Source organism: Strigops habroptila, chromosome Z (genome assembly GCF_004027225.2).
Source record: "Strigops habroptila isolate Jane chromosome Z, bStrHab1.2.pri, whole genome shotgun sequence".
Lineage (NCBI taxonomy): Eukaryota > Metazoa > Chordata > Aves > Psittaciformes > Psittacidae > Strigops > Strigops habroptila.
This window is the reverse complement of record NC_044302.2, coordinates 11376805-11404411: the sequence shown is the minus strand read 5'-3', so window position 1 is coordinate 11404411 and position 27607 is coordinate 11376805. Positions and strand designations below refer to the sequence as shown.

The 27607-nt window shown below is 47.7% G+C and overlaps 1 protein-coding gene across 3 annotated transcripts in view; it reads right to left on the bottom strand.

The window, feature by feature from the left end:
• Positions 1 to 27295, bottom strand: part of WTIP (WT1 interacting protein) — an 81874-nt gene extending 54579 nt beyond the window's left edge. For 2 of the 3 annotated variants that reach the window (XM_030470214.1, XM_030470215.1), the window contains exon 1: positions 25485 to 27295. In XM_030470214.1, the coding sequence (XP_030326074.1) occupies positions 25485 to 26961 (1477 nt within the window). In that variant the 5' untranslated portion in view covers positions 26962 to 27295. The remainder of the gene's footprint in view (positions 1 to 25484) is intronic. The other variant, XM_030470213.1, reaches the window with a different exon arrangement.
• Positions 27296 to 27607: the final 312 nt, after the last annotated feature.

Genomic DNA, 27607 nt, shown 5'->3' with positions numbered 1-27607 from the left:
TAGTCATTAACTGCAGGAACGAATGACCACAGAGACGATTAGCATACTAAGAAAACGTATGTATAAATCCAAAAGTGTATTTTGGAAAATATATATGCAGCTGTGGTGTGAGTATAGTGTGAGCTCATAAGTGCCTAGGAAAAGCACTGATTACACGGCTGTTCGGGTCTGGTTTTCTACCAGTCACAGCCCAGCCAGCACACTGCAAGCTTGTGAAAGCCTTGGCATAACAGCTACATCACTTTTTTTTTTTTCCAGATTTAATTCCAAAGCTTGTTAAACTACCTATGAAGAATGTTCTGTTACAGAGCAGCATGTCTCATTTCTGACACTTCACTTGACATGACTTCAGATCAGCCCTTTCAGCCCTTATACAATTCCTTGCCCCTCCCAACACTTGTATTCTAAGCAGCCAACTGTACCTCCAGTTTTTTAACACATCAACTGTTGCATATCCACCTAAAGACATCAGCTCTCCTACAGATCTGGTGTCTCTCTTTAGCTAGAAAAAGATGTTGCATGTACCCAAAGTTTGCATAAAGCTTGGCTGAGCAGGAGCACAGTGTGACAGCATTCCTTCACTGCGGCAAAAAGACGTTTGCATCCTCATGCAGTGTTTAACCAAACATGAGAGCAGAGACTGCACAAACCCTATGGACCATGGCAAAAGACCATCAACAAAATGACACTAGAAAGAAAAGTTCCCAAAGATTCCCTGCTGGAGTCAGCCGCAGCACACTGCCAGTGCTCCCCACACCTTTAACCAACCCACCTCACTGAGCTTGACCATGTCAGTCAGAACATCATCTGTGGATACAAGCCAGGCAAGCCTTCAGCACTGTATGGCAACACAGCCATCAGAAGCATGATGCTCTGGCTAACTCATGCGTTAGCAAACACTAATATCAGCACTGGGAGAAAACAAGACAGCTATATTCTGATGTAGTCAGTGATTTTACTCCAGACTCAAGAGACTGAATGCAATGTGTAACAAGCAAAGCTATAAGCAACAACCTAGAGAAGATATTAAAGCTACATGATTTTTGTTCAGCCTGCTATAATCTACTCATAAGAGTTCCCTGTAGTAGCCTATGCATTAGAAGTTCCATTTGAGACCTGTACCTCAAATTCTGGGATGCTTTTTTGACCATGCCAGTACAGGCTGGCACTTTGTACAGACTTCAAGTACCCAGAATTAGGAAAAAAGCAGTAGAATAAGGTTAAATAAAGTACCTATAATAGCAACATATAATAATGATGGAGAGACTTGTCTGGCTAGTGTATAACAATCTTTTGGCCAAGCTTTGTCCTCAGAGACGTGTAGAACTCAGCCTGTGCCTACTGCCATCCTCACTTAACCTCAAGTCAAGGGTTTAGCACAAATTGAAGAAAAATGGTACTGTATGGTACCATCGGCCTCTCAATTCCAGAACAGAGCAGCTGTGTGAGTCAGAAGGAGAATCTGGCTATTGCACGACTTGACAGTGCACTGCAGCTCAGGGATGAGCTGCAGCTTTGCTGTCTTACAGCCACACCGTATCTCCAGGATAACTACTACATGCTGCCTACAGTAAGAAACACCAAACCCTGTCATCAAGAGTTATGGTGAGGCTAAAATTAACAACTAACACATGGCACAGATGACTCCCTCCATGCCTCTGCAGTTCTGTTCATGCTGCACTGCTGGAAAAACGGCAGATGAACGTCACACTGGGCAACTGCAAAATCCCATTTTCTTTTCTCAGACAGGAAAAGACCTGTATAAGTGCCCAACATGGTTTTCCACACCTGTGGCCCAGCCAAAGCACAGGGACAATGAAATGAAAACCTAAAGCTGTGAAACAGGAAGAACAAAGGAGGAGGAGAGGCCTTAACTCAGCTCAAGATACCAAACTGCAGCAACAGGGGCCAGCTACAAGAGCAGGAGGGCTTGGAAGGGCCATGGCCATGGGAGGTGTTCCCACACAGGCTGCAGTGCCTGCAGCCGATGATCTCACGCCAGGCCAGGTTTTACACAGTGTTGCTACTGCCTTCAAAGAAACACTCTGCTAAGAAGCTGGGTAAACAGTGAAGCATCAGAGCTGCCCCAGCCTGGGCAGCTGTGCCACTGCTGCAGCAGTACCTGCCCCAGCTGACAGCAGCTACTATGCAGGCATCCTGGACTGTGGCAGCTTGGGTGCAGAGAGTGACTTCAGGCGAGAAGACTGCTCCCTTCCTTCCAACAACCCTAAGAGGAGGGATCCTCTGACACATGTCATCTCCCAGTCAGAGGCAGATAGAAGAAACAAGGCACCTATACAGGGTAGAGCCTCTACCCAGCAGCCAGGCAGCAGCGAGGGAGGCAGCCCTTGAAACCCTCCCAGCCCTTGCCACCACGGGTGGTCCTGGCTGGAGGACTTTGTCACCTGGCAAACATCTAGCAAATGTACGAAGGCTTGAATAAAACTAAATGGTATGTATAAGTTATAAATAAATAAATAAATAGATAAATATATCCCAGACACGCTCAGCATCAACATTTTGTGATAGGAATGATGGAGGGACTTGTCTGGCTAAGCTACCCGCCCTGCCTTCTGCAGCAGGGGAAGATCAGAAGTCACCACAGCTTGAATTAAGGTTGAAAATGACAAAATAAGAAAAGTGGGAAATGCTCAGGTAAACATTTTACATTCCGTTTCCCATTCACACCTGGCACCGCAACACCCCACAGCCAGGACAGACCTCACCCCATTCAATAATACAGCTCTGGCTTTCAAGTACCCACATGCTCCCCGCAGCAACCGTGCTGGAGGTTGGAGCAGGCTAAACTGGAGGAAGATGGGCCACAACACCTAACCCAAACCACAGCTTTAGCAAAGCAAGACAAGAAGCAGGCTGTGCGCCAGGAGACTTTTTGCTGTCATTGTTAAACTTTATTCCTTGCTTTTTTCCTCAAGAAAAGGTGGTGAAAACCACACAAATAAACCACTTATAGGACCTTGAGGTATCTATCTGCTGACTTAAAAAGATGCCCATCACTTTAGCACCTGCCTCCTACAAGAGACTTTATTCCATGTACAGGCTTGGAGCAGGAGGGATGCATGTGTTGAACTTACTCAAAACAATCAAAATTTGAGATTAATTTGTGTTTGGTTACAAACACAATGAAGTTCACACTCACTGCAAGTTTTGCAGAAGCAAGTTCTAGGTTCTAACTCCAGCTCCCGGAATAACTTTAGTTATGTCCACTCTGCCTATTGCTTAACAAGGCTATGGCTTGTATAGGACAAAGCTGCTGCGAAAGGTCATGGCCACCAAGGGAGGTGCTGGGACCAGTTCCAGGAGCGACAATGCTGATTCAGGACACAGGAGTTGAGCTCTACCTGCCTAAGGGCTTAGTGCTGCCAGCAGAGGCTCACTCTCAACTTATCCCCACTTGCTTTGGTAAATACATGGGCTGCTCTGTTTTGTCAGAAAACTTTTTTGCAGGGTGAGGTGATGGGCAAGAGTTTGGCACATAGAAGGCTGCAGAAACAACTCTAAAACACCACCCTCCCTGACTCTGTATTTTCACAGCTATGACCCCAGGGCATGTCTGTGCTGGTGAATTAAACCATGGCAGCTCCAGGTCGACACTGCAGAGCAGGAGATGTCATGGGAGCTGGTATCAGCTCTGATTAGCAGCTGCTGGAAACTGGAATGCTTTTGTTACTGTTCAAGTAGATCCACCCGGTCATCCAGTGAAAGCTTGAAGCTAGCACAGCAAACGCTTATTGCCTCATACAGCATGTGAAATTACTGCTCTGAACCATGAAATTTCTGACGCTATCTGCACAGATTTCATCCTGCCTCAGCCGCAGCCGGCATGCCTCTGCATAACTTCCCTTTGTGTGGATCTCCGACTCCGCTGTGGAGGCTCCCAACGCCACAAGGCATATCACAGGCCTATTGTTCTGCACCGTGTTTTAGTTACACTGACACTTGGTTTACAAATATTCATTCATTTCTCTGCTTCTTGATTTAGTGCATGGCAGTTCCAGGATGATTTATACATCTCGCATGGCATTTATAGAAAGATCTTTTGCTACTGAGGCGATGAACTGGAAGACCAAGTTGTTCTTGTGGCTGCTCTATCGTCTGTGCCACTTTGAGGTGCTTTGTTCACAATTCAGAGCTCAGCTGACTGCTCAAGGTTCATGCTCAAGTTGAGAGCCACAGCACAAGGGGACTTGCAAGTAACATTAGCAACTGAATTACTGACAAAAAGAAAAAAAAAGGGGGGGGAGGGGGGGAAGACACAAAAAGACACACAAGAAAATCCTGCTCCTGGAAGAACCTTGTGATTACTGGGACTGGTAATCAGCTGCAGGGGTAAAGCAGAGCATCACTGGGAATGAATGACTTGGAGGGAAGAGAGTGTCTATAAAGGCCTTTCTGTGTCCTATTGCCCCTCCACTGCTGAACATCTGAATGCCTCACTGTGGACATGCATCCTCACACAGCCCAAAGGGATCAGGTCAATCCAACCTTTCAGCTCAAACCATGCTTATTTTGCCTGGAATTATATGTGATAGCACACACAATTCAGCCTATTTTAGGAATGTGGAATTTCTACCAGAGTGGTAGTAGCAATCAGGTGAAGACAGGCTAAGGCCAGCAAAAATGTGAGCTCGTACAACTTCTGGCAGCAGAGGACACACCACCCCATCCAGAGCCACCAGGCAAGCCCAACAGACACACGCACACAGGTCACGCAGACAGCAAACATGACCAATGCTCCTGCAGGTCCCAGTTTCAATCGAGAAAGATCTAATACCAACATCCAAGCCTCCCCAGTGCTCTTGGGCAAATTTCTTGTTGTGAGGCTGGTGCAGAGCACCAGGGGCAGTCAGCCCAGCTGTACATGCACACTGATTGAGGAAGAGGTCAGACCTTCACACTGAATGGGCAACAGAAGAAGTGGCAGTTCCCAGACAGTGATAGAGAAGATTTCTTGGGGGGGAAAAAATTAAAAATCAGGTTGCAAATGCGCTCACACATAAACATTTGGGTTTTAATTAACACAGATACTGCAATTTCTACCAGTGTTTTATTTCTGCAAGTTCACTTAGCTGGTTGCACCAACTGGAGATTACCTGAGCTCTGGCATGAGATGCTTGCACATGGAATTGTTTTAGACTTATTCTGGCGTAATGAAGGTTGAAACGTGGACATGCTAAGTTTTATTTAAGCTGTTTCCAGTGGCAGGTTTACAGACAGTTTTATTACAGCAAGTAAACAATAAACAAAGTATTTAAAGCTTGTATTTTCTTCACCTTCCCTTTGTGCAGGCTGATACCACACATTAGTAACAGTCTATCTATCTAGACGTAGCAGATTTTCCTATATACACAACAGTACAAAATCAGCCAGCAACTCTACTGTACCAGCCCTCTTTTCCAGCTTTGACTTTCTTAGCTGTCTTTAGCAAACCATTTAGCTTCTCTGTGTCTTGGCTCTTTTATGTCTTCTATGGAAGCCTCTGACACCTGTGTGGTCTTCAGACAAAAAGCCTTCTAGATGACATGGAAAAGACAGAATCAATGTAAATGCTTTGGCTTAGAAAAAAAATCTGTGCAACCAGGTAACAACAACGATACTGAAAGCACCAACAATGCAGCCCAAACAGCCTGTACTCCACAGCATGTCAGACCCGAAAACTTTCAGCTGCACAGACGTCAAGTTGGAGAGACTTTTCATTACATTCTCCTGACACTGCACATGAGTCATCACTCTAATATATGGCAGGAAAAGGTCATATATTACAGCTGCCCTCCTTGACATACTTAAAATGGGTTCATGATTAAACAAGGAGACTACTCTAAAAGTTTCCAGGTGCACTTCTCCATTTTCTCAGATAACGGTTCATTTCCAGAACATGCATGACAGTCTGGAAAAGGCACAGAATTAGGTAACCATGTTTGGTTATAAATTCAGCAGCTCGTGCCACAAGCAGTACCCAAGAGCTACATGTCCACAGCAGCCCCACATTTCCACTACCCATCCTGCAAAGGTGCTATCAGCCCTGGCTCACTAGTTCTCACCTGCCTCATGGAGGTTATCATTTCCAGAAGTATAAATAGGTTTGCTTGAACAAAAGCATGCATATAGGTAGGTAATATGCCAAGATATTTAGAAAGACTGAATTACTTAAAGAAAGCTAGAGATTACTTAAAACCCTGTCATCTTAACCCTCTGAATGAGGGGGAGGGGTTTCAGTCACTGAAATCAAGTGACTCAAGGATGCTTTGAGAACATGGGGAGGACGGATATGCCTTCCTGTAAGGACATTCCACAGCAATCATAGACTGGTTTGGGTTGCAAGGGACCTTAAAGCTCATCCAGTTCCAACCCCCTGCCATGGGCAGGGACACCTTCCACTAGAGCAGGTTGCTCAAAGCCCTGTCCAACCTGGCCATGAACACTGCCAGGGGTTTCTCCCACTTTCAGCTCATGAAAGATTTTAGTTCTGATGTAACTAACCTAGCAAGTCTCACTTTCCCTGCCTCAGCTGCAGTGAAAAGCCCTGTCTCTGCAGCTGCAAGGCTCAGTCCAGAGAGGTGCTCAGTGCTCGTGCAAACAGCCACACTGCTCTATCCAGTAACACAGGAAGACTCTCAGACCATAAGAAAAACTTGTCTTGATCTAGCAAGTTGAAAACCCTTAGGACAGCTGGTCAAATACAGCACTAACAGCATGTAAACAAGATATTCTAATTTTGCCTCCTCCACTACCAGGAAACAGTAACATTAAATGCTATATATACATATATAGGCTCATGTCCTTCCTATAGATCCAACTGGAGGGGAAGGTAAGAATTAGAAAATCAACACGCTGCCGACTTCCACAGCAAAATGAGGCTTCTCAGACCTGGGCCGTTCCATGTGTTTGGCAGCTCTCTGCCACAGACCTAAGACAGGCAAGTAGTGGTTGTTCCAGCTTTTAGTCAGATTCCTTCCTGCAATGATTCTTTACAGGACAAAAAGACCATGAAAGGTCTTGAGCTCCATTTTCACCTTCAGTGACTTGCTCTTCAGGGCAGCTGTGGCCAGCCAGTACCGCTCAGACCCGTAGGAGCAGACAGATCTCACTTTTCTCAATAGCAAAGCAACCCTTCCAATGAGAAGGGCAGTAGCACTGCAGTAAATGTGCTCCAGTGACTGAATAAACCCAGCTTTACAACTCTTGGTACCATACAGAAGATGCCAGTGTAAAGTACTGATCGTTAACTTCATATTAGCAGGATTTCTGCGAGGTCAGGTATCATCTATCTGGAATGATTTGACTTTTTGCTGGATTAGGTAACAGTCTGCTCCCAGCAGCTGGTGTGAACTCCAGGGTACATGGTCTATCTGGCTAACCTGACAACTGTGAACACACGCTTGATCCTTGTCCAACTAGCATTGAGGAATGATCCAGAAATGCAGGACCATCCCTCTCCCCTGCTTCGTCCCTGTCTCACTCATTTTGACACAAAGTGGGTATAAAAGGCCAGAAAATTAGAAAAAAAGAGCAGAGCTAATTTTCTCAAATGAAGCCAGTGGGAAACAGGTATGCTCATAGCACTCAGTAGGTAGTATGTGTTGACTCTGCTTACGCACTCAATTACAGACTGTTTCCCAGCTAGTGATAAACCATCCTCCAGAGTTAAGAGACCGCATGCCTACCTGGGGTTTTGCCACACACCTTTTATATTCTCAAGGACAGACCAATGGTAGAAGTGCCTGGCTGCTCTGCAAAAGCTGAGCACAAAGCTAAAAAAAAAAGAAGTGCAAGACACTGATGAGTGGATTACCTCAGGAAGGACATGGCAAAAAAGGCAAACCCCAACTATAATGGCGTTTTGGCATCATCTGCTCTTTTGCAACCTGCCCACTGCACCTGCAGCCAAACCCTTGGCCCAAAACCTCTAGAGAGAAACCTGCAACCGCTTAGCTGAAGTGCTAAGCTGCTCCTGTTAAAGAACACATGTCCTGCTACAGCACTTGGCACTGAGATGCAAACAGTGAAATATGCTTTGGCCTCAATGGCTAATGTCAGAGGCTATTTGCTTGAGGGGATAAAGGATTTATCTTTCAAAACGATCAGTTGTGTAGCATTAGTGCCCTGGTGCCTAATGAGTCTCGTCTTCGCAAAACAGATGCTGGCAGCTGCCAATCAGCCCTCAGCACTGCAGGACCCAACCACACATCACAGGAGGCCTGTTCCCAAAAACCAGCACTAGGTGCCTTCTCCAACCCACCTTGCTCACTGTCTCCATGCCAAGATGGCAAGGCACCCTCATTTTAAGCTGAATTTTGCAAGATGGACTCCATTTCTTCTGGAACTGGATGCCAGACTCAAGTCAAAGTGATGAACCAGAGGCGAGATGCTCTTCTCTCCCCTCCCAACACGCCACCATCCCCTCAAGCATCCCACCACTCAGACATCACTCATTTACTAACTCATCAGCTCCAGCGCCCCCAGGCATCAGGCAGCAAAGGAGTTGTGGGTAAATTTTTTGCAACATTTACAAAAAAACAGCTAAAGCACAGCTGTGGATCAAACCCCTCCAGGACAATTCATTAAAAATCTTTCTAGAGGGAGCAAAAACTAAAATCAAGAACTGCAAAACCAGGGAAAGAGTGAGCAGATAGAAAAGGCCACAGGGTTAGGAAGGTGATTTTCCACTTTGTTAGTTACAGTAAATATCTCCAAATAGATGCGATCTTATGCAATTTATCAGCCAAACCTCTCTTCTCCATTTTGAAAGGTTACACAAAGTGGTGAAATGTTAGTTAATTTATGTCTTAGGAGACTGGCTAAAAAATAACAGAAACGTGTAATCTCTTAATTATAAAGTCAACGCTTAACTGATACGAGAAGCCTCTATTCATAGCAGCTAAAAGGAGCATTCATTCCTCTTGACATCATCCCTTTAGTGTTATGTCTTCATGCAATTTTCAGCAGCAGGTGAAATCACTAAAAAATGGAAACTGTGTGAAAAATGTTCCTCTATCTGGTTTTAATTAAAATACTCAGCAAAACACAGAGGAGCGATAAAGAGCGGTAACCCTTTCCACCTCAACCTCACTGTTCATTCACCACTATAGAGCCTGGTGGAAACCCCATGTGCAATGTCAGTGGTAAATACCTTCTCTACTACTAAAGCAGTGGTTCAGATTAGGATCTTGACAAAAGCAATAAAAGATAATTCACATCTGATTGTGATCTACGTGGTACATGTTTCATGGTCTTTTAAGTTTGAAAGGGTCTACTTGAGAAGTGGGCACCAGACAGCTACTATTGAATATTGAGAAGACCGGCTAAGACCTGAGCTGCCCTACAGGCTCACATCACAGCAGTGGGACCTTCCATCTGGGCACTGGGTGAGAGCTGGCACCTCTCCCACCCAAGACCTACCTGACAGAAGCAGACACATCCCACTCCCAACCCTCCAGGCCCTGCAGTCCCCTGTTTATGCACAGCTCTTGTGGGCAAGCTGCCCAGACATTGGGGAACCATTCTATGACCTGCAGTGCATGGACAGAGCACGTGGGCACCCAGTTTCCAGGCAGACATCCAGGGCATACATTCCGCTTCGATATTCCTATGATCCAAGACAGGTGGGTGTGAACACCACCTCAAGATGATGTTGACTTTCATTATCACAAGGGCACACTGCTGGCTCAGGTCTAGTAGGACCCCAGAGGGTGTTTCTGCAATGCTGCTTTCCAGCCAGTGGGCCCCCAGCTCAGAACATTTTATGAGGTTGTTGCTCCCCAGGTGCAGGACTTTGTGTTTCCCTTTGTTCAACTTCATGAGGTTCCTGTCAGCCTGTTTCTCCAGGTCCTGCTGAATGACAACACATCCACCTAATCCTCCCTGCACAGTACAACCTGCAAACTTCCTAGATGTATACTGTCCCGTCATCCAGGTCATTGCTGAGCAAGTTAAACAGTACTGACCCCAGTATTGACTCCTGAGGTGCACCACTAGTGACTGGCCTCCAGCTTAACCTCATCCTGCTGATCACAGCCGTGAGTCCAGCAGCTCAATCAGTTTTCAGTCCATCTCATAGCCCACTTATCCAGCCTGCACTTGATCAGTTTGTCTAGAAGCATGTTACAGGCAACAGTATCAAAAGTTTTGTTAAAGCCATCAACACCCACTGCTCTCCCCTTATTCACCAAGCTTCTTATCAGAGAAGAACACCACAGTACCCTGCTCCAACTTTCACATTTTCACTCTTGCTCATACACGTGCAGAAACACATCCCACCCTTCACATCTTTCACCAGATTCAGCTTCAGGCTAGCCGTGGCTCTCCTGACCCCATCTGTGCATGCTCAGATATTCATATTCCTGCCAGGTCACCTGTCCCTGCTTCCACCTCTTACACATTAACATTTCCTTTTCATTTCTTTCTTTGGAGCTGTTTGCTCACCCACGCAGGCCTCCTGCCACTCTTGCTTGACTTCCTGCACATCAGGATGGACCATTCTTGAGCTTGGAGACAGCAATCCTTGAAAAACATCAACTACCTTTCCTGGATCCCTTTCTCTTCTTCCTGTATAAAGCATAGCTACTTTCTAACTCCTTTCAGTTAGTAAGGTACAAAATTTTTATATGCAATACCCAATGTCAGGACAGTCTACAGGAATGCTTTCCCCTGTTGTAGCTACTAGTAGAGACTGGACTTCAGTTTTCAAGTAAAGCTTTCCCTAACTAAATTCACAACAAAATGACATGGGTAAGTAAAGAGCTACCTGTGAATATTTATACCTTCAACTCCTATTTAGAGATTTAACTCCCCAGTGGATTCTCTTCAGACTTCCAAATTAGAGTAAGTGCATTTCTGAGTGACCTTTAATCAAAACATTCAGGATCAGTGAGTAAATCACTCAGTCGGGATTTTCCTTCTCGCACTAAATCAATGGCAGCATAACCTAATGCAACCATTCCCACAACTGCAGCGAAGTCCTTCTGGAACTTCTCTTTTAACTGTATCCACTAATAAAAAAGTTTGTAAATATTCCCTAAAAAAGACCCACGACCCACAATACTTCTCTTGAAAACTAGCTAAAAGAATTGGTGTATTTGTTTTGGGGTGTGTGTGTTGTATTTATTTTTGCCCCCCCCCCCCCCTTTTTAATTACTAGAGCCTTTGTTTCCAGATGAATGTAGCCTCTTCAGTAATGATATTCATGGAAATAAGGGTAGCTTTTATTAAATTAATGAAGAATCTCTCTACTATGCTGTCTCTGTAAGGTTAAGAGTGAAGTAGAGAGTTGGTACTGAGCTGGTGCCTACACATCCCTTGCTTCTCTCACTGGTATCTTTGAAAGATGAAGGATTTTATCATTTCTGGAGAGGAGTTATTTGTTCATTTTAGAGACGGAATCATTGTTTATTCTCACTTAAAACATTCTGTTTCAATCTAGTATCAGTCACAAAATGTTTTCTCCAGTTGTCTTCCATCGTAGCCAAAAAGAGAGATGTCTCTTCAAACAAAGCAAGTAAAACTAAGTAACCACTACAGATGTTTGCTCCCCGTTGTTCTTCATCTAATGGGAGCCATAGCTTTTTATCTTGCAGTGGTATCAATGACTCAGGCTGACAGGAATGGCTCATGCAAGTTTCTGTCAGAGAAAGCACAGGATCTTCCCTTGAACCAAAAGACTTGCTGTAAAGATGTGTGATATCACTCAGGAGTTAGCTAAGAAAATTGTATCTTACAAGAAAAGGGGGAAAAAAAAAAAAAAAAAAAAAAAAAAAAAAAAGGCCCTGTTCCTCTACAGTGCTGCGTTTAAGGTTTACATCCTGACAAGTATCTCACTCCTTTACCTAAGCATCTGTTGACAGCAGAAGGACCTTCAACTCAGACCTGAAATACTGGGTGTCCCCCAGCCTCCAGCCTCTTCTTCCCCTGTACAATACTGCCCAGTGCACTACTTGGTACTGTTTCTTTATGACCTGATCCTGGAGCTCTTTGAGAAAAGAAAACTCTAAATATTGTGTTCCTATTTAGGATCACTGTTCTCCAGTCTCCAGCCTGCACAGAACAACTCCATCTCACCTACCCGCCACCCAATCGCAGGCTTAAAGTTAGTGCCCTGACCCACAGGATAAAAACATACAACTATTTATTATTAAATCGTCACACTTGACCTTCGAGTCAGTCTTACCCTGATTTAGACCCCTAGACAATGCTTGCTCTCTTAAGTCAATTGCTTGGTGAGAAACTGCAAACTGTAGTCCAAAAAAAATCAAATTACAATTTGTTCACAGGCTTATGAACACTTTTTTCCTGAACTACAAAAAAAAAAAGGGGGGGCCCCCACAAAAAACCAACTAAAAAACCACCAAAACTACACCAATCTAGTTACCAGTCAGAATAGCAGTGTTACAGGAGGAAATGATGTGTGCAGAACTAAGCCTGCACCAGCAGTGTACCCAGGCCCCAGCTGCTGATCTTTCTTCAAAACAGGAATGTCTACTGTTTAGGGAGACGTTTTTACAAATGATCGCCACATGGGTGTGTAGTTCTTGTCCTTTGAAAAGGGAAGACTCCCATCCATCTCACTGCAGTTTGGTTGCAGTCCAAATCCAATTTAAAGCATATATAAGCAAAATAAAGCTTACAACCTAACATTCCCCCTAAATGCCCCTGTAGTTTGTTTCTGTGCTCAAAATGAAAACAGCTCAAATTAAAAACAAAGTGGTTTTATAGCCACTTTCAGCTCAGCCCTGATGCTAGCAGTTCTGGAAACAATGCCTTGAAATGGCAAAAACTTAGAAAATGTGTGTGTGTATAAACTCACAGGCATAAGTTTCATACTAAAGGTGAAATAACATTTCTCAAAAATTTAAGCAAATATTGCTACATATTTGCTAAAACTCTCTGCAGCAGCCCCCTCTCCTGTTTTGAATCAAAGTTGTCTCTTGTGTTTTACACACTGGTTAGGAACATGAATTTAAAAGCTCCCCAAATGCACATGCTGGTGAGTGGGCACATCATCCTCACCCAACCACACAGGCTTGGAGAGTGGGAGGAAGAGACACTTGGATGTAGAAGGGAAAAACTCTTTTATCACTTGTTACCCTGATCTCTGTGGCTTCGGGTCCAGCTAATGTTTGTGCAGGGTTGTGTGCTCTCAGCAGCACCCCAGAACCTACCCTCCCCCCACCGGTGCTGCTGCTGACCTCCAGTTCCTATGGGTGGGATTAAGCTTGATGTTGAAAGTCCCCAGGCACAACATACAGCACTGCTGGGGAACAGGGCAGCCAAGTCCATCAGTCCCCAGCTCTGCTGCAACCCAGGCACAGTGGCCTTCAGCAGCCCCTCAGTTTATCATCCCACCTGCAGAGCAGGGTTAGAAATTCCCCATGCAGGCACACTGTGCTGACCAACCTATTTGGGAATGAAAAAGCTCCAAGCCAATACTCATTATTCACGGGGTACTTTGTCAGAAAGAAAAGGACTTCCCCCAGACCTTGCAATGCACCCTTTCTCTGATCTTGCAATAATCTAAGACCATGTTTCCCAATTCTGCCAGTCTTTAACCAAGCAAAACACCCAGTAATTTGAAAGGCAGTTCTGCCCATAAAGGAGTTCAAGATTCAGCCTTAAGATCAGGAGCTAGGGTGTTTTGTGGCATTTTTCTCTTTCATGAGCCTTAGAAATAAATTTGATGGATACAAGTGACCCAACCAGAACCAGACCACTGCTGCAGCCAAATGGGTCTGAGCTGCCCCCCTGCTCCCTTCCCACCACCCCATGGGGAAGCCAGGCAAAGCCCTGCAAGGTGGGGAGCAGAGGCAGCAGCAGCGAAAGGCAGAGCTTCACACACTTGGCACACCAGGAAGCTGATTTGCAAGTCTGCAATTGGAGCATCTTCAAAGTATCTTCTTTGTGCATAAATGCAAATCAGCCTCCAGGGATCACATCTTTCTAGGCTGGTTCTTCACCAGCCTAAATTCCTCCCAGGTGTGGAGCAGAAGCTGAGAAAGCCTCTTCCCAAAAAAGTAACAGCAGTTTGCTCTTACACAGCATTCAAGGCTGTTTCAGCCTAACCCAAACTGCCCCTTCTCTTTTCCCTTTTCTTAGTAGGTCAGGGAGGTTTCTTGATCTTGTTTTTTTAAAGAGCATGGTCTGGCACTCTCAAGTCATTCCGCCCCACACAAGGGCTCTCTGAAGCTCTAGGGCAATGTGGGATTTGGTGAGTGAATTGCCACACCTCCACTGCCAGAAACTACAGCAAGAAGCAAACCTTGCCTTGTGCCTGCCCTATGCTGCATTCAAAGCTCCAAGCCCAAACCTGCAGTGGATTTGGTTTTTCTGCTCTCTCTGAATTGGGCAGTGACCTGCTCTGCAAGTGCTGTGTGTGTTGCTGTCAGGAAGCCCTGAACCACTCCCCAAGACCTGGCAACACGTCCCAGCACAGCCACTCTCACCAACCTCACACCAGAATGTCTCCCTCAAAGCTAACATACAGAAATAAGACTGGGAGGTTCTCCTTCCAGGCCAAGCAAAACAGAAAGCTTTCTTCTAATTATCTGTAACACAGCATCTGGGATACCACCTGATGGACACTAACATTTTAGGAAAACCCAATAAGCAGGACCTATTATTTTGCTGGGGAAAAAAAAAAAAAAAAAGAAAGGCACCAAAAAGAAGAAAGGGGCAACAGTACCTGGAGCCTCCAGCACTTCATTCACAGCACACACAGCATCAGGGTGCTCTCTATAACCACCTGCAAATGACAGGCAATGGATGTCACATGAATCACCCATGTTGGTACCAGCTCCTTTGCTCTGTACATCCTCTCCAGGTTTAGGTCATGATATTTTTAAATGACTTCTGAAGAGAAGACAACAAGGAGAGGAAAAGCAGAGGATGCAGAACTCCAGTTCTGGACACTACGTGTACCACGCCCTACCAAAATCACACACACGGAGAAGTCGGGTCCAGTTTCTGGATCTAGTCTCTTCTCACTGACATTTCAATAGCCCAAGATGGTGGGATCCCAGCTTCTGCTTTCCTAGGGTTCATATGCATCTCCCATAAACCCATCTCCTACAAGCAAGCGGAGTAACTTGGGAACACAGTGGCGATAGCTGGCTTTGTACAAGCTGAAAGAGGTCAGCAGGACTTAACAGAGCATTATAATCCTCTTCCACACCATTAACTCCACCTGCTCTTTGTTACTTACATCATAATTGGCTGGAATCTGGTGTCTATCTGTCAAGGTACTAAGCTCCCAGGGTCACTCTTGTAGCCACAGCTCAAAGCAGCTATATACTCACAGCTCTCCAGTGGATGTACCCTGGGAGCTGCAGAGGCAGCTTGGCTGGCCAGGCAGAGAAACATGGCAAGGGTAAAACAAAGACATGAATTTACTTATTTCCCTGGTCTCTATGGTGTAATAAAAACAACTAGAGATGACTACAAGCTGTCAAAACCAAGTCCAACATGCCCCTGTGACCTAACCAGGACTGTCATGAATGAGAGGCGTCTGGATTTATCAGATAAGTGTTCCATTTTCTAAATAAAAATGTAATTAGTTAATACCCCACATGGATTTCATTGTAAGATGTCTTGAGGGGGTTTTTTTCCTGGGTTAAGTCATTAAGGTCTGTGCCTGTGTTGCAGGGGTTTTCCACCAGAGCAAGTGCATCGCCTGCTGTGAACCACTGCTGCTTTCCAGGGCTCTACCGCAGAGGCTCAGCCCTGCTCTAGCCAGGAACAGGTACAACAAGCCAACACGCTTTTCTTAGAAGACTTACACTTCAGAAAATTACATGCTTATTTCTCAAACCAGCTCAAAATCTGGACTCTAACACGTTGTTGTGGAGGTCTGTTTTCTATTGAGTATTTAGATCTGGGAAAAATGGCTTTGATTAGAAGTGGGCAACCCACCAATTGCAGAGAATTTTCACATAACTGCTTGGCAGAGAGCGAGCTGCAACAGTTATTAGTCATTCATCAAAACTTGTGCCTTGTCCCTTGAGGAATTACCTGTTTCCCCCATCTACACCTGAGAATTGAGATGCTCAAGGTTAACAGCATGGCGACTGCCACAACACAAAGGGAAACATTGAGAGTGCCAATGTTTTACCAATTACGGCTCTTTTTACTGTCTGGTATAAACAGCTGTTTTGTCTCAACTGATGCCAGACTCCAAAATCTTTCACTTCTTCTACCTTTTCTGTTATTATTAAAAAAAAAAACAAACCCAAAACAAAACCCAGAAACAACAACAACAAAAAAAAAAAATCAACATTCTCTTTGAATGAGCTTAGTTATGGGGAAGTGGAAAGAAGAGTGCCAGGTGAGACAATCCACTGAGACCCTGGGTCTGATCCCGCCCTGTTTCATGTCGATGACAAGAACAGGCAGGGCAGCAGACAGCAGCACACGGCCTGTTCAGCATGCTTTTTTGAGCAGAGGAAACCACGGATAGCAGCAAAGTCTATTCACTATCCCCTTGCTCAGAACTATTCCCCTAGTGATTACTTCCCAGTCATTAAACACCTGGCCCAAACAAATGGATTTAGCAGGAATTTCACACCAGGAACAAAGACACAAAAACTGCTCTAACATTACCGAAGGCAATGTCACATCCACAAGGCCAGGAAACTGAATCAAGCCACAGCAGCAGAGACTTCAGCCATCTCAATTCAGTCAGATCAGCACTTGATGTATTACAGTAACAACCAACCATACTTCTCTCCCCGCCATGTTAGATAACCCCTCCTAACAAAGGTTTCCAGTCAGCTACATACTGCTCACCAAAACCCCGCAGGCTGGTACTGCAAGCACACAGGGAACACTGAAGGAGACTGAGAAAGCACAGCAGAACCCTCAACTTCCAGCCCGGGAGCTTTACTCATGGGAGCTCAGCTCTCTGTACTGCATACACTTGGGGACAAGCCTGCAGCACAGAAGAAAGGTTTATCCAATGACCGCCAGAACAAAAGGGTACTTCCCATGCCTGGGAGAGGCCACAGGGTCTCCACAGACCATAGGAAACATGATCCAAGTGAGCTGCAGCATCTAAATATGCACAAGTGTCAAACTGCATTTAGGAATTGCTTTTCTCTTTATTTTAACTTTGAAATTTTCCAATTTTTTTCAAGTGGCCACATTAAAAAGGAGAAAACATCTTGTTTTCATTTTCCAGAAGTCCTGTGGTGTCACGAGTGAAAGAGTTCACCAATTAAATAAATGTCTGGATGGCCAGGAAAGCATCCAAGAGTCCCCAGCAGTTCTTCTACAGTAGCCATCTACTCTTCACAAAAGCTAAAAACATGTTCTGAACAGAAACATGCCTTATTCAGCCAGACGTGACCTTTTATAACCTATAAAATGCCTCCTCGTGGTCCATTTGATCCACTCCCTATTTCATGCCAATATGTGGTATTAATATTCTTTATGTTTACATGCTGCCTTCCCTGCACTTCTGCTGACACTCACAAATACACACATTAACCATCACAGCAAGCTTGATGCATTTCAGTGCTGCTGCCTGCAATTAGAGAGTTCAGAATTAACCATCTCCCCCAGATCTAGCATTCAGTATTGGTGGTGTTATTCCAACCCACTCAAGTCCCTCTTCAAAGTCATTTGACTTCTCATTCCTGGCACTTGAAAGAATTCAATTCTGTTAGGTACTTCAGCTGCCAAAAACTCATCACTGAGAAACTCTCAAGCATGCCTGCAGCATGCAGGCAGTGTGCAGCACCCATCAGCAGCCCCCATGCCAGCCCAACCTCAGTGGGTAGCACCTACCAAACCAGCCCAATACACCTCCAACCACGCAGTAGATGCCACTGTTGCCCTCTAATCTCAGATGCAGGGAGTGTTGGGGCTTGCATCTAGGTTAGGCAAGACAACAGCTGAGCTGCTCTTGTCAGCACACATGTACCACCACTGCCCCAGCAACACAGGGACAGAGATTTGAACCCAACTGCCTACAGGTTTTCATGCAAACCTGCCAAGAGGAGCTTTTCCAGCATCTCAAATTTGGAAATAGATGTCACTAGCAGTAAATCCTGACCTCCAGCTGAGTCCCCCTGTGTAAGCCCTTACATGTTTTATACTTGCAGTAGTTCTCAGCTGAGCATTAAATGAGTGTTTGTGCTCTGGGGTGCTGGGTTTTTTCCTTAATGAGTCATAGGCCTTTCTTAAAAGTTTGCTGGAACACATAAATGTGACATTAGAGGTTTAGTAAAACTGCTCCAAAAAAACAAAGAATGAAATTTCAGATGATGTGAAATATTCCAGCTGGAAGAGATACATGACTTGCTTGGCCATTTTCTTGTGCTCCTCTGTCTCACAGCACAGTAACAAACAAGGCTATGCTGATACGGAACTAGAACAACACAGTAAGGTTAACAGAAACAGATAACACATACCATACAACAGAAACATCTGCTCCAGTACAGACAAAAGGGACAAAATCCACTTCCAGAGACAGCATCCACAAAGGCACAGTGAAAAATCATGTAAACGTCCAGCCAAATACTGGCATTTATTGGTCAATTGTTAGCACATCTGCTAATTTTGTGAAGATCTGAAGGCTGGTCCTTCCTGCTCCCAAATAAGCCAACAGGAATCCTGCTGCCAGCCTCGGGAGCTGTCACGCACCTGGAGCATCTCCAAGCAATGCCACATCAGAGCCCTGTGCACTTCCGTCCTGTCAGGACTTGATCCTTGCACGCAGTTGAATGTAGCCCTCCAAAACAAGCCTTTTTAAGTTCATAATAAAGTTTACAGAGACCACGCACAGTCCTGCATTTCTTCCTTTTTGCTGCTTCAGTTTTGCTTTCTATCATACACTCCCAGCTCTGTCAGAGAGGAGGCACTTTGTCCAGGATGGACATAAAAATCAAATACCACATTATACTCTAAGAGACACCTAGTTTCTCCAGCCTACAACTAATTCTGACTGCAGAACCACTCCACTCGGGCAGGTTGCAAGCCAAAGCACAGACTGTAAGAGAACACAGGAGCAGCTGCACCTCCTCTTCCACTAGAGGCAGGGGACCTAGGCAGCAGGGTCCCACAGGATCCCAACACCTTCACCCCAATGACAGTGATTTCATAGAATCACAGACTGGTTTGGGTTGGAAGGGACCTTAAAGCTCATCCAGTTCCAAACCCCTGCTGCGAGCAGAGTAACCTTCCACTAGATCAGGTTGACCTCAGCCCCATCCAGCCTGGCCTTGAACACTGCCATAGATGGGGCAGCTACAGCTTATCTGGACAAGCTGTTCCAGTGGCATTCGCTGTGAGTTCCAGTGCCCCACCACTGGAACACAGTGTAAGAACTTCCTTTATCTAACCTAGATACACCATCTTTCTGCAATTGTTTTGGTTTTAGTAGAACTGTTTGACTTACCGCTACTGGGTTGTTTTTTTTTTTTACTTTCCATTGCTGAACAACCCTTTGAAACATCTAGAAATTACTGTGCCAGATTTTTTCCCCATTTTTTAATAATCATTTTAGTATTTGGCAAGTATTTGGCAAATTCTCTTGCTTTGAGAAGGCTTTCTAAGCACCCAGTATCCACGTGGCTGTAACAGAGACATCCACATCCTAATTTATTAACCGTGGATATTAAGGATTTCAGTCTAGACCAGTATCTTTGCTGCTGCCATCAAGCCATCAGCAGGAGCACATGAAGTTACATTTAGCATGTGCAAGTGATACAAAACTGATAGAGCTTCAGAGGAAATTTTCAACTAAGAAACATCAACTTCAATCACATTGTAACTACAGCTACTTTGACAGTTACCTGTTCCTTCACAACAGCATCGCATTTCTACACCACAACCTATAGGAGCCACGGAACCCATTAAACTATTTATTCCCAATTCACACTCCACCGTGTATGAACTTCCAGTGTGTGATTTAACATCAAACTGGGACATTTGTACCCATAAATCTGTGGAAGATGAGGCACAGAGGGCAGGTGAACAGCTGACAATACAAGTTGAACCACTGGAGAATTATTTTTGTGCTTTTAATCTTGCTTAGGATGTCTCCCTGACCACCCTAAGGCCGCATACCTGTTTGGGTTTTTTGGGCACAGGGAAGGGTGTGTTTAAAAGCCTGATGCCACTTCTGGGAATTTGAGATCTTTTACTTGGGGAATGCAATTATAGACCTGGCTTGGAGCTTGTGACAGGACCCTAAGAAACCCCAAGCAGATCTAATAAATCATTCAGTGTTTCATGCAGCAGTCCCTTGGGTCTGCTACCAGCAGGGGCACAGCATGATCCAAACCAAACTGCAACACAGGCTCCACTCAGCCCTTGCAAACCAGTAGTATCCTTTCCACAAGATATGGACTCTCTGAAAGAGGCAAAAAGAAACTTCCTTCTCCACACGCAGTCTGCATATAAACAATCCCCTTTACCTCAGATCTGTAGAGCTGGACACCTCATCCCTCTGCATCCCTGTGCTCAAAAGCCACCAGGTACGACATTCACAGGAGTACACACAGTATGATTTATCAACCGTTACCTCTATTTTCATGGAAATAGAAAATACCTAATATTTCACACAGAAAGCTTAAAACACTTTAGCAAATACATCAAGTGTTCTGGTCACCAACTGCAAGCTCACCCAAATGTCATTCAGATTTTCAAATTTCATCTTTAAGCAATGCAGCTCCTAGGGACTTACCACTGTTAATCTGCTTTAATTTTGATCTCACTTGCATATACATCCTCCCATCCCACCAACCTGTACGGGCAAAAGAAACATGAACACACAACTCTGAACTCACAAGCACAGTGTAGGGCCCAAAATCCAACCCGGATTTGCATGGATGACTACGTACATAAAGGGTAGAAAAGGCCTGGATGGGTCTAGGGATCTATTTCTTCACCTGCTTACCACACCAGAGGCTTTTCATCAGGATGTTATGAGCATCATTTCCTGGTGGTGCTCCAAAAAACCCTGTGCTGGTACTACTGGGTGGCTTTCTGGAAAGATCCAGGACCTCTCAAAAGGCAAGCCTAGTTGCTAGGATAACAGAGGACTTTTGCCAGGCAGGTAACTACAGTTATTAACAGAATCCAGACTTTGCATCTCGTTGCAAGACATAACTGACCCCTGATTTGCTTGGTAAACCTCCTGGATGGTACTGAGAAAGGTGCTGTTTCCCTCAGGATGGAGAAGGGTCAGACAAAGGCAGAAGGTAAAAAAGGTAAGAGCTCTCTGCAACGGAACTGCTTGTTTCTCACTGAGTGCCACATGTGGTATGAACTTGCTGTATCCTGCATATCTGATGTGAGAGATAAGGGGTGAGGTGACCACAAGATGGGAGGGAAGACACTTGATGTGCAGAGGTGGAGAAAAGCACCTTCACAAAGGGCACTGCACAGGGATGCCGAAGGATGCCAGCAAGACTGCAAACTTGCTTGTCTCTCTAGGCTTTGCACAGGCAGGAAACAAGTCACACTTCCCCTGCCCCCCTATTCTCACGGTGCCTTTTCCATCTCCTCTTTATTTCCAGACAGTGAGACAATCCAGTAACTTCTTGCACTGGATCCCCCACCCTGACCATGACGAGCAGACAGCCCTTGTTGGAAGATGGCTGCAGCATAGGAGGAGTTGCTGGGAGCATGCTACTGCTGCCTGCACCCCTCCATCGGCTCTCCTCCCATTCCTGACAACAGGCCAGCACAGCCGCAGGACATAGAGAGATCTTGTTCAAAAGCAACAGCCAAATCAGCCTGACTGTTCAACACAATGACGTTTCCCTGCCCAGCAGATGACAAGCTGTAGGTTCACAGTCAGTCCCACAAGGTCTGCTTGATGTGGATAACCATGCCAAAAGCCAGTTTTTTGCCTTAAACTGCCTTTTTCAACATGTAGACAAACTGAAGAATTCTGCAGAGAAAACAGGATTTAAGACAGTGCCTGAGCTGATGACTTTCCAACACCCACAAATGTCCTGTTGACACCTCAGGATGCACATTGAATTTAAAGCATCCCTGAAACAACTTTGGCAATTCACCTCATCACATAAAACACTCAGCTGAGAAGTTATGAAAGCAAGTGAAAATACTCTTTTATTACCTCTCTTCTCAGCATCTGCCACTACACCAAGCGCATTACTAAGCTGTCAGTACCTAGACAGGGAAGAGGCAGGAGGTCTGAGAGGGTGGAGGATGAAGCAGTTTGGGCTGGGACTGTATAGGAAGCACCTAACAGCTTTATCCAATGCAGCTGCAGGCTGCTGCCAAAGGAATAGTTTCAGCCTCCTGGAGCCCTTTGTGCCCTCTCTCTCAGGTCAGCTCCAGCCACTTCACTGACAGGGATGAACTGGAGCAGCTCACCAACCCAGCCTGGGACAACCCTCCTTCTCCCCTTCTTCTTCTGCATGCTCCATGTTCTGTAAGATCAGTGCACCCACGTGGCTGCAACATGCTGGCGAGAGCAATTGGAAGTGGCAGGGCCCTACCCTGCAGCTGTGCAACTGGGGTTAGGGCAGATGCAGAGCGCTCAGACTAAACCAACTGCAGAAGGGCGTTTTCCTCCTCGTTACAGATGCACTGAAGCCTGCCGGAAGAGAGGGGAGGATGGAGAAGGTGAGACAGTGAAGTAGAGCACCGAGCACTGCACTGCTCCGAGTCATTCATACCAGCATGGGCAGACACAGCTGTCAGTCCCTTAGACCTGCTGGCTTGCACACTACTTGGCTCCCCCAGAGCCTCTTCCACGCTCAGACCCTGTACATGCCCTCCACCAACTATTTATTTGCTCTAGACTGCAGATTCTTCCTGAAGCAGAGCAGTGAGGTGTGGGAGAGCCAGGGACTGCCAGCGTGAGCATGGTTAGGGAATACTCAAACTATGCCACAAACAGAATGAAGACACGGTAGAGTTGTTCTTCCTCCAAACAGGACTGGTTAGTCACTTGACCTCAGTTTCAAACACACTGCTCAAATTTTCAATTGATTTTCAATTCCCACCCTTCATTTTTTGGGGGGCTGGGGGTAGGCAGGAGGGGGAACAGGGGAAACAAAACACACTAAAATTACCAGTGTCCTCATATAAGCATCTACTCACCAGACAATTGAGTTCATCTAATTAAGGCGTATTAAACCATCTCCTCCGTTCCCTCTATCTTGTTAGACTCCAGGCTCAACGCTTCTGTTCTCCACAAGCATCACAGAACACTCCACAACTGCCTTCCGAGCATGCCAGACACCGGCACCAAGGGAGTGAACACATAAGCAAGGACTTCAGCTGCAGTATCTGTGAGTTGCTACACCAATCAATGCATTTCTCCTTCCTTCCTTTTATTAACATTGTGTAAGACCCTCTCAGGTAAGTCAAACTAAATAGCAGATTTCTCTCTGTTACCACTTTACTTATCTCTGACCCATCAGCCTGCAGTCATTCCTGCCAACTCTCATGTGCTTGCTCAGCTGAAGCTCAGCATTCACCTGCATGTGAGATCTGAAGTAAAAATGCAGGATCAAGTCCACCAGGGTTTATCGAAATGTCAACAACTCACACTCTTTTCTCTTTTAAAGCACCCCAGTTTTCTGGATTTCAGATGCTTCCAGGGTACAAGTCACAGCAGCACTTCTTTGTGCTACTACAACAAATACTCACAGAGCAGCTGGTACATACGCTCTAGGCATAAAGGCACAGGCTTACTGCTGATCCTACACAGGACACATCTGCCGACGTTCAGGGCCTGCTGCAACATGCTACTACAGAATATACCTGCAAGTAGTGACACTTGAAACAGGCAAATTCTTATAAATTAGAAAAAACCCACCCACAACAGATTCCCCAGGGCTGCTCCTGGAGTACCTGATCACACACGCAGCTCCCCGACCACTGGAAACCCCGCTCAGAGCCTCAGGACAAGCTTGTTTCTTACTCTGAATACATCTTATTTCTCAATCTCCCACTGTGTACCATAGAAATTCTGAAGGTAGCGTTTCCCGCACTCAGTGAGCATGTTAACTGAGCCCTCCCATTCAGCTTCTGCACAGACAGAAGCGAACTGCTACTGTCCTCAGCTGCTGAGGAACACCATGCCAGGTTCCAGACCCTGCAAAAGATGCAGTGGATGACCATCAGCTTTCTTACCAGCCCCACACAGGATGGAGGGAAGCAGAAAGCAGTTCAGCTGCAGAAAGTGCTCAGCTTCCTTTGGGCACACTAGCTTGTAGAAATGATGCCACTGCAGTTCACAGAAAGGTTTTCTCTAGTAGGAGAGGGTACTGCTCTGTTAGCTACCTCCAGCTATCAGCCCCAGTTTGTCTCACTACAAGCCTCTCGCAGATGCTTGCAAGGAGCCCTGCAACTCCTCCCTTCCATGCAGAGTGCACTAATGCCATGCCAAAAGCAGTCTGAAGCCCTGTGTTTAAATCGGCAACTAAGGCAACACATGTCTCCATCCTCACCAAGGCTCATGTCGGTAAGATATCGCACTAAGGAGCAGCTCCCCCATGCGCAGGCAGCGCACCAAGGCACAGAGATAAATGTCCCCTCAAAGGCCACAGATGAGGGCTGGCTCACCCCTCTTCTTCAGTGGCTTCTTTCTCCCTCCTCCACCGGCAGCTCCTGCACCCCTACATAACAGCCCTCACCCCATGTTCAAGGGGGGACAACCTGCTCCCAAGGGTTGCCCATGTCCCGCAGTCACCCAGCTCATCTGCAGTCCACAGCGTAGCATTTGCATGCTCCAGGATCATCTTTCAAAGGCATTTTGGCCTTTTCCACCCAGTACAGAACAAGAAAGACAAGGGAACTTAATCCTAACCAGCGTGACTACAAAATGTGTTCACTTATTTCAAGAAGTTACTGTTGTTCTATAAAGAAGCAACAACAGTTCAGGAGATAACCGATGGGCTGGGTTACCCTCAGCAGGGACAGAGGGCTCTCCTTCCCCCAAATTCCCATCCCAGGGAGGACACCGACCCATGACAACCTTGCAAGCTCTCACAGGCAGAAACAAAGCCAGATTTCCACTGTTACTCCAAACTAGCACACGGATTTTACTGAATGAGGCACTAAAAGTTACTTCACCAGTCACACTCACATCTGTAAGAGTTATCACACAATGGCTGAGATGACAATGGCAAATGCCACAGTCTCAGGGGTGCTGGAGGTTATCAGTGAAGCTTCAGTGGTTCAAGAGGAAGGGAGGCACACGAAAGTCACTGCAAGCACAAACAGCTTCTGTAACACCTCAGACAAGCCGCCCATCTGCACGTGGAAGGGAAAGCACCATATGTCTTGGCATTTTTTGTCTAGCCTGTGAGGACTAGAGAGAGAACAGATCACACACCAGGAACGAGCTATGGTACAAGCCCTTCCAACATCAGCTGGACAGAATTGTGGCGATACAGGGCTCCAGCAGGTGCCTAGCCCGGAGCAAGCCCGCGCACCACACGCGACTCCGCACCCCGCCGCCCCCCAGCCGCTTACCCCCTTCCCTCACTCACCGAAGTACTCCTTCTTCATGTGCATCTCTAGCTCCTTCTCCAGCTCCAGCGTCAGCGCCTCCAGCCGCCTCTCCGCCTGGCTGGGGCCGCTGTCCCGGCACGGCGTCACCTGGTAGGGGAGCTTGAATTTGGGTGCCGAAGCAGAGCCTTTGGTCGGGCTGTAGGCGTAGGGGGACACGGCCTCGGGGACAGCGGCCGGGTGGTGCTGGTCGAGCCGCGGTGGGGACTGGGCATGGATCTTGTGGTAGACGTCCCCCAGCTCCGGCGCGGTGCCGTCCTCCTGCAGGCCGGCTCCCAGCAGAGAGGAGCGGGGCGAGGGCAGCTGCAGCTCAGGGTAGGCGCTCATGGAGCCGCGGGAGCTCCGCGAGCTCTGGCTGGAGATGCTGGAGCGGGGGCTCACCACGGCGGCGCCCGCCGCGACGCGGCCCTCGGGGCCGCAGAGGCTGGAGCGGGGACTGGCCAAGACGAAGCCGGCGCCGCCCGCAGCCTCCTGCTCGGCGCTGCTGCCCGGAGTGCCGTACCTGGAGTCCGAGTAGCTGGAGCGAGGGCTGGTGGTGCAGGAGTACTGGCTGGCGGTGCTAGAACGGGGACTGGCGTGGCGCTGGTCGTAGCCCATACTGATGCCACTGGTGCGGTTGCTGCTGGGCTTGCTGCTGCCGCCGCCGTCGTAACTGGTGAGACTGGCGCGGGGGCTGGAGTGCTTGCTGGTGTCACTGGCCGTGCTGGCGTAGCTGGAGCGGGGACTGAGAGCGGCCCCGTCGTACTGCACCAGGCTAGCGTGGGGGCTGCCGTACTTCTCTTGGCCGGGCACCACCAGGCTGGAGCGCGGGCTGGAGAACTTCTCGTAGGGTAGCGCGGCCGCGCCGCCCAGGCTGGAGCGCGGGCTGGAGAACTTGCCGTGCTCGGCGACGGCGCCCGGCGAGGAAGCGGCCACGCTGGCCCGCGGGCTGGCCGCACCGTACCTGCCGTCCGGGCCGGCGCCGGGCACCCGCCCGCCGCCCTTGGCCACGTAGCCGCCCTCATAGGCGCTACCCGCAGCGTAGCGATAGCCCTCGGCCGAGTAGCGCTTGCCCTTGTCGGCGAAGCCGCTGTAGCAGGGCAGCGCCACCTCGGAGCGGGTGCACAGCCCTTCCTCGCAGCACAGCGGCCCCGCGCCCGGCGGTGGTTCGGCTGCGCGGCCGTTGGCGGCGCGGAGCGGGGCGCCCGGCGCCGCGGGCGAGTAGACTTTGCCACAGGGGGCGGCGGCGGGGAAGGCTTCGGAGGGCGGCGGCGCGGCGGTGCCGTTCATCTTCCGGCCCCGCTGCTCCGCCGTCATGTGGGTGGCAATGACCCGTTTGGTCTCCTCCAGGTCGGAGTGCAGCACCATGTCCCGGCGGCCGCCCCGGTCATACGGACCCTCCGGAAAGGGTTCGTAGAGGGACAGATTCTCCATGAACTTGGTAGCCTTCAGTGCCATGTCGTCCACGTACTTCTCCATGCTCGGCCGGTGCCCGGCGGCGAACGCACAGCGAACTCTGCGAAAGCACAGCCCGGAGCAGAGAAAGAAGAAAAAAAAAAAAAAACCCACGCCAAAAAGCACCACAAAACCGAAGGAAAAAACACCCCCAAAGCAAGCCCCTTCCCGCGGTCCTGGCGGGGCAGCGCCGGAACGCGGCTCCCTGGCCGGAGGACTGCGAGGCGGCAGCCAAGCGAGGCGGCAGTCACCTCGGCGGCATCCCCGGCTCGGTACAGCCAGGCTGCCCAGCGGAGAGCGGCGAGCAGAGATGAGGAGCCCCTGTGTCACTTTCCAGCCTTAAATAAGTTGCTCGGTCCAGTCAATGGCGCGCTGCGCGGAGGAATTTGCGCTCGGCGGCTCCCTGCCCCCGCCGCCCCCGGCCGGCCGCCCCGCGGAGGGGCCGCGGCTCGGCCCGCACCCCCGGGGCTGGGGACGGTATGCGGCGGCCGGCCCGGAGGGGCTTTGCGGCCCGGCGAACGGAGCGCGGGGCGCGGCGAGGCAGGGACTCCTTTGTGTGGGGCAGGAATGCGAGGAAGGAGACTGGGCGCTGCGTCCCGCTGGAATGTAGTTAATGCTGGAGCCAAACAATGATTTTCACCGAGTCAGTCAGGGAGAGAGCGGCCGTGGC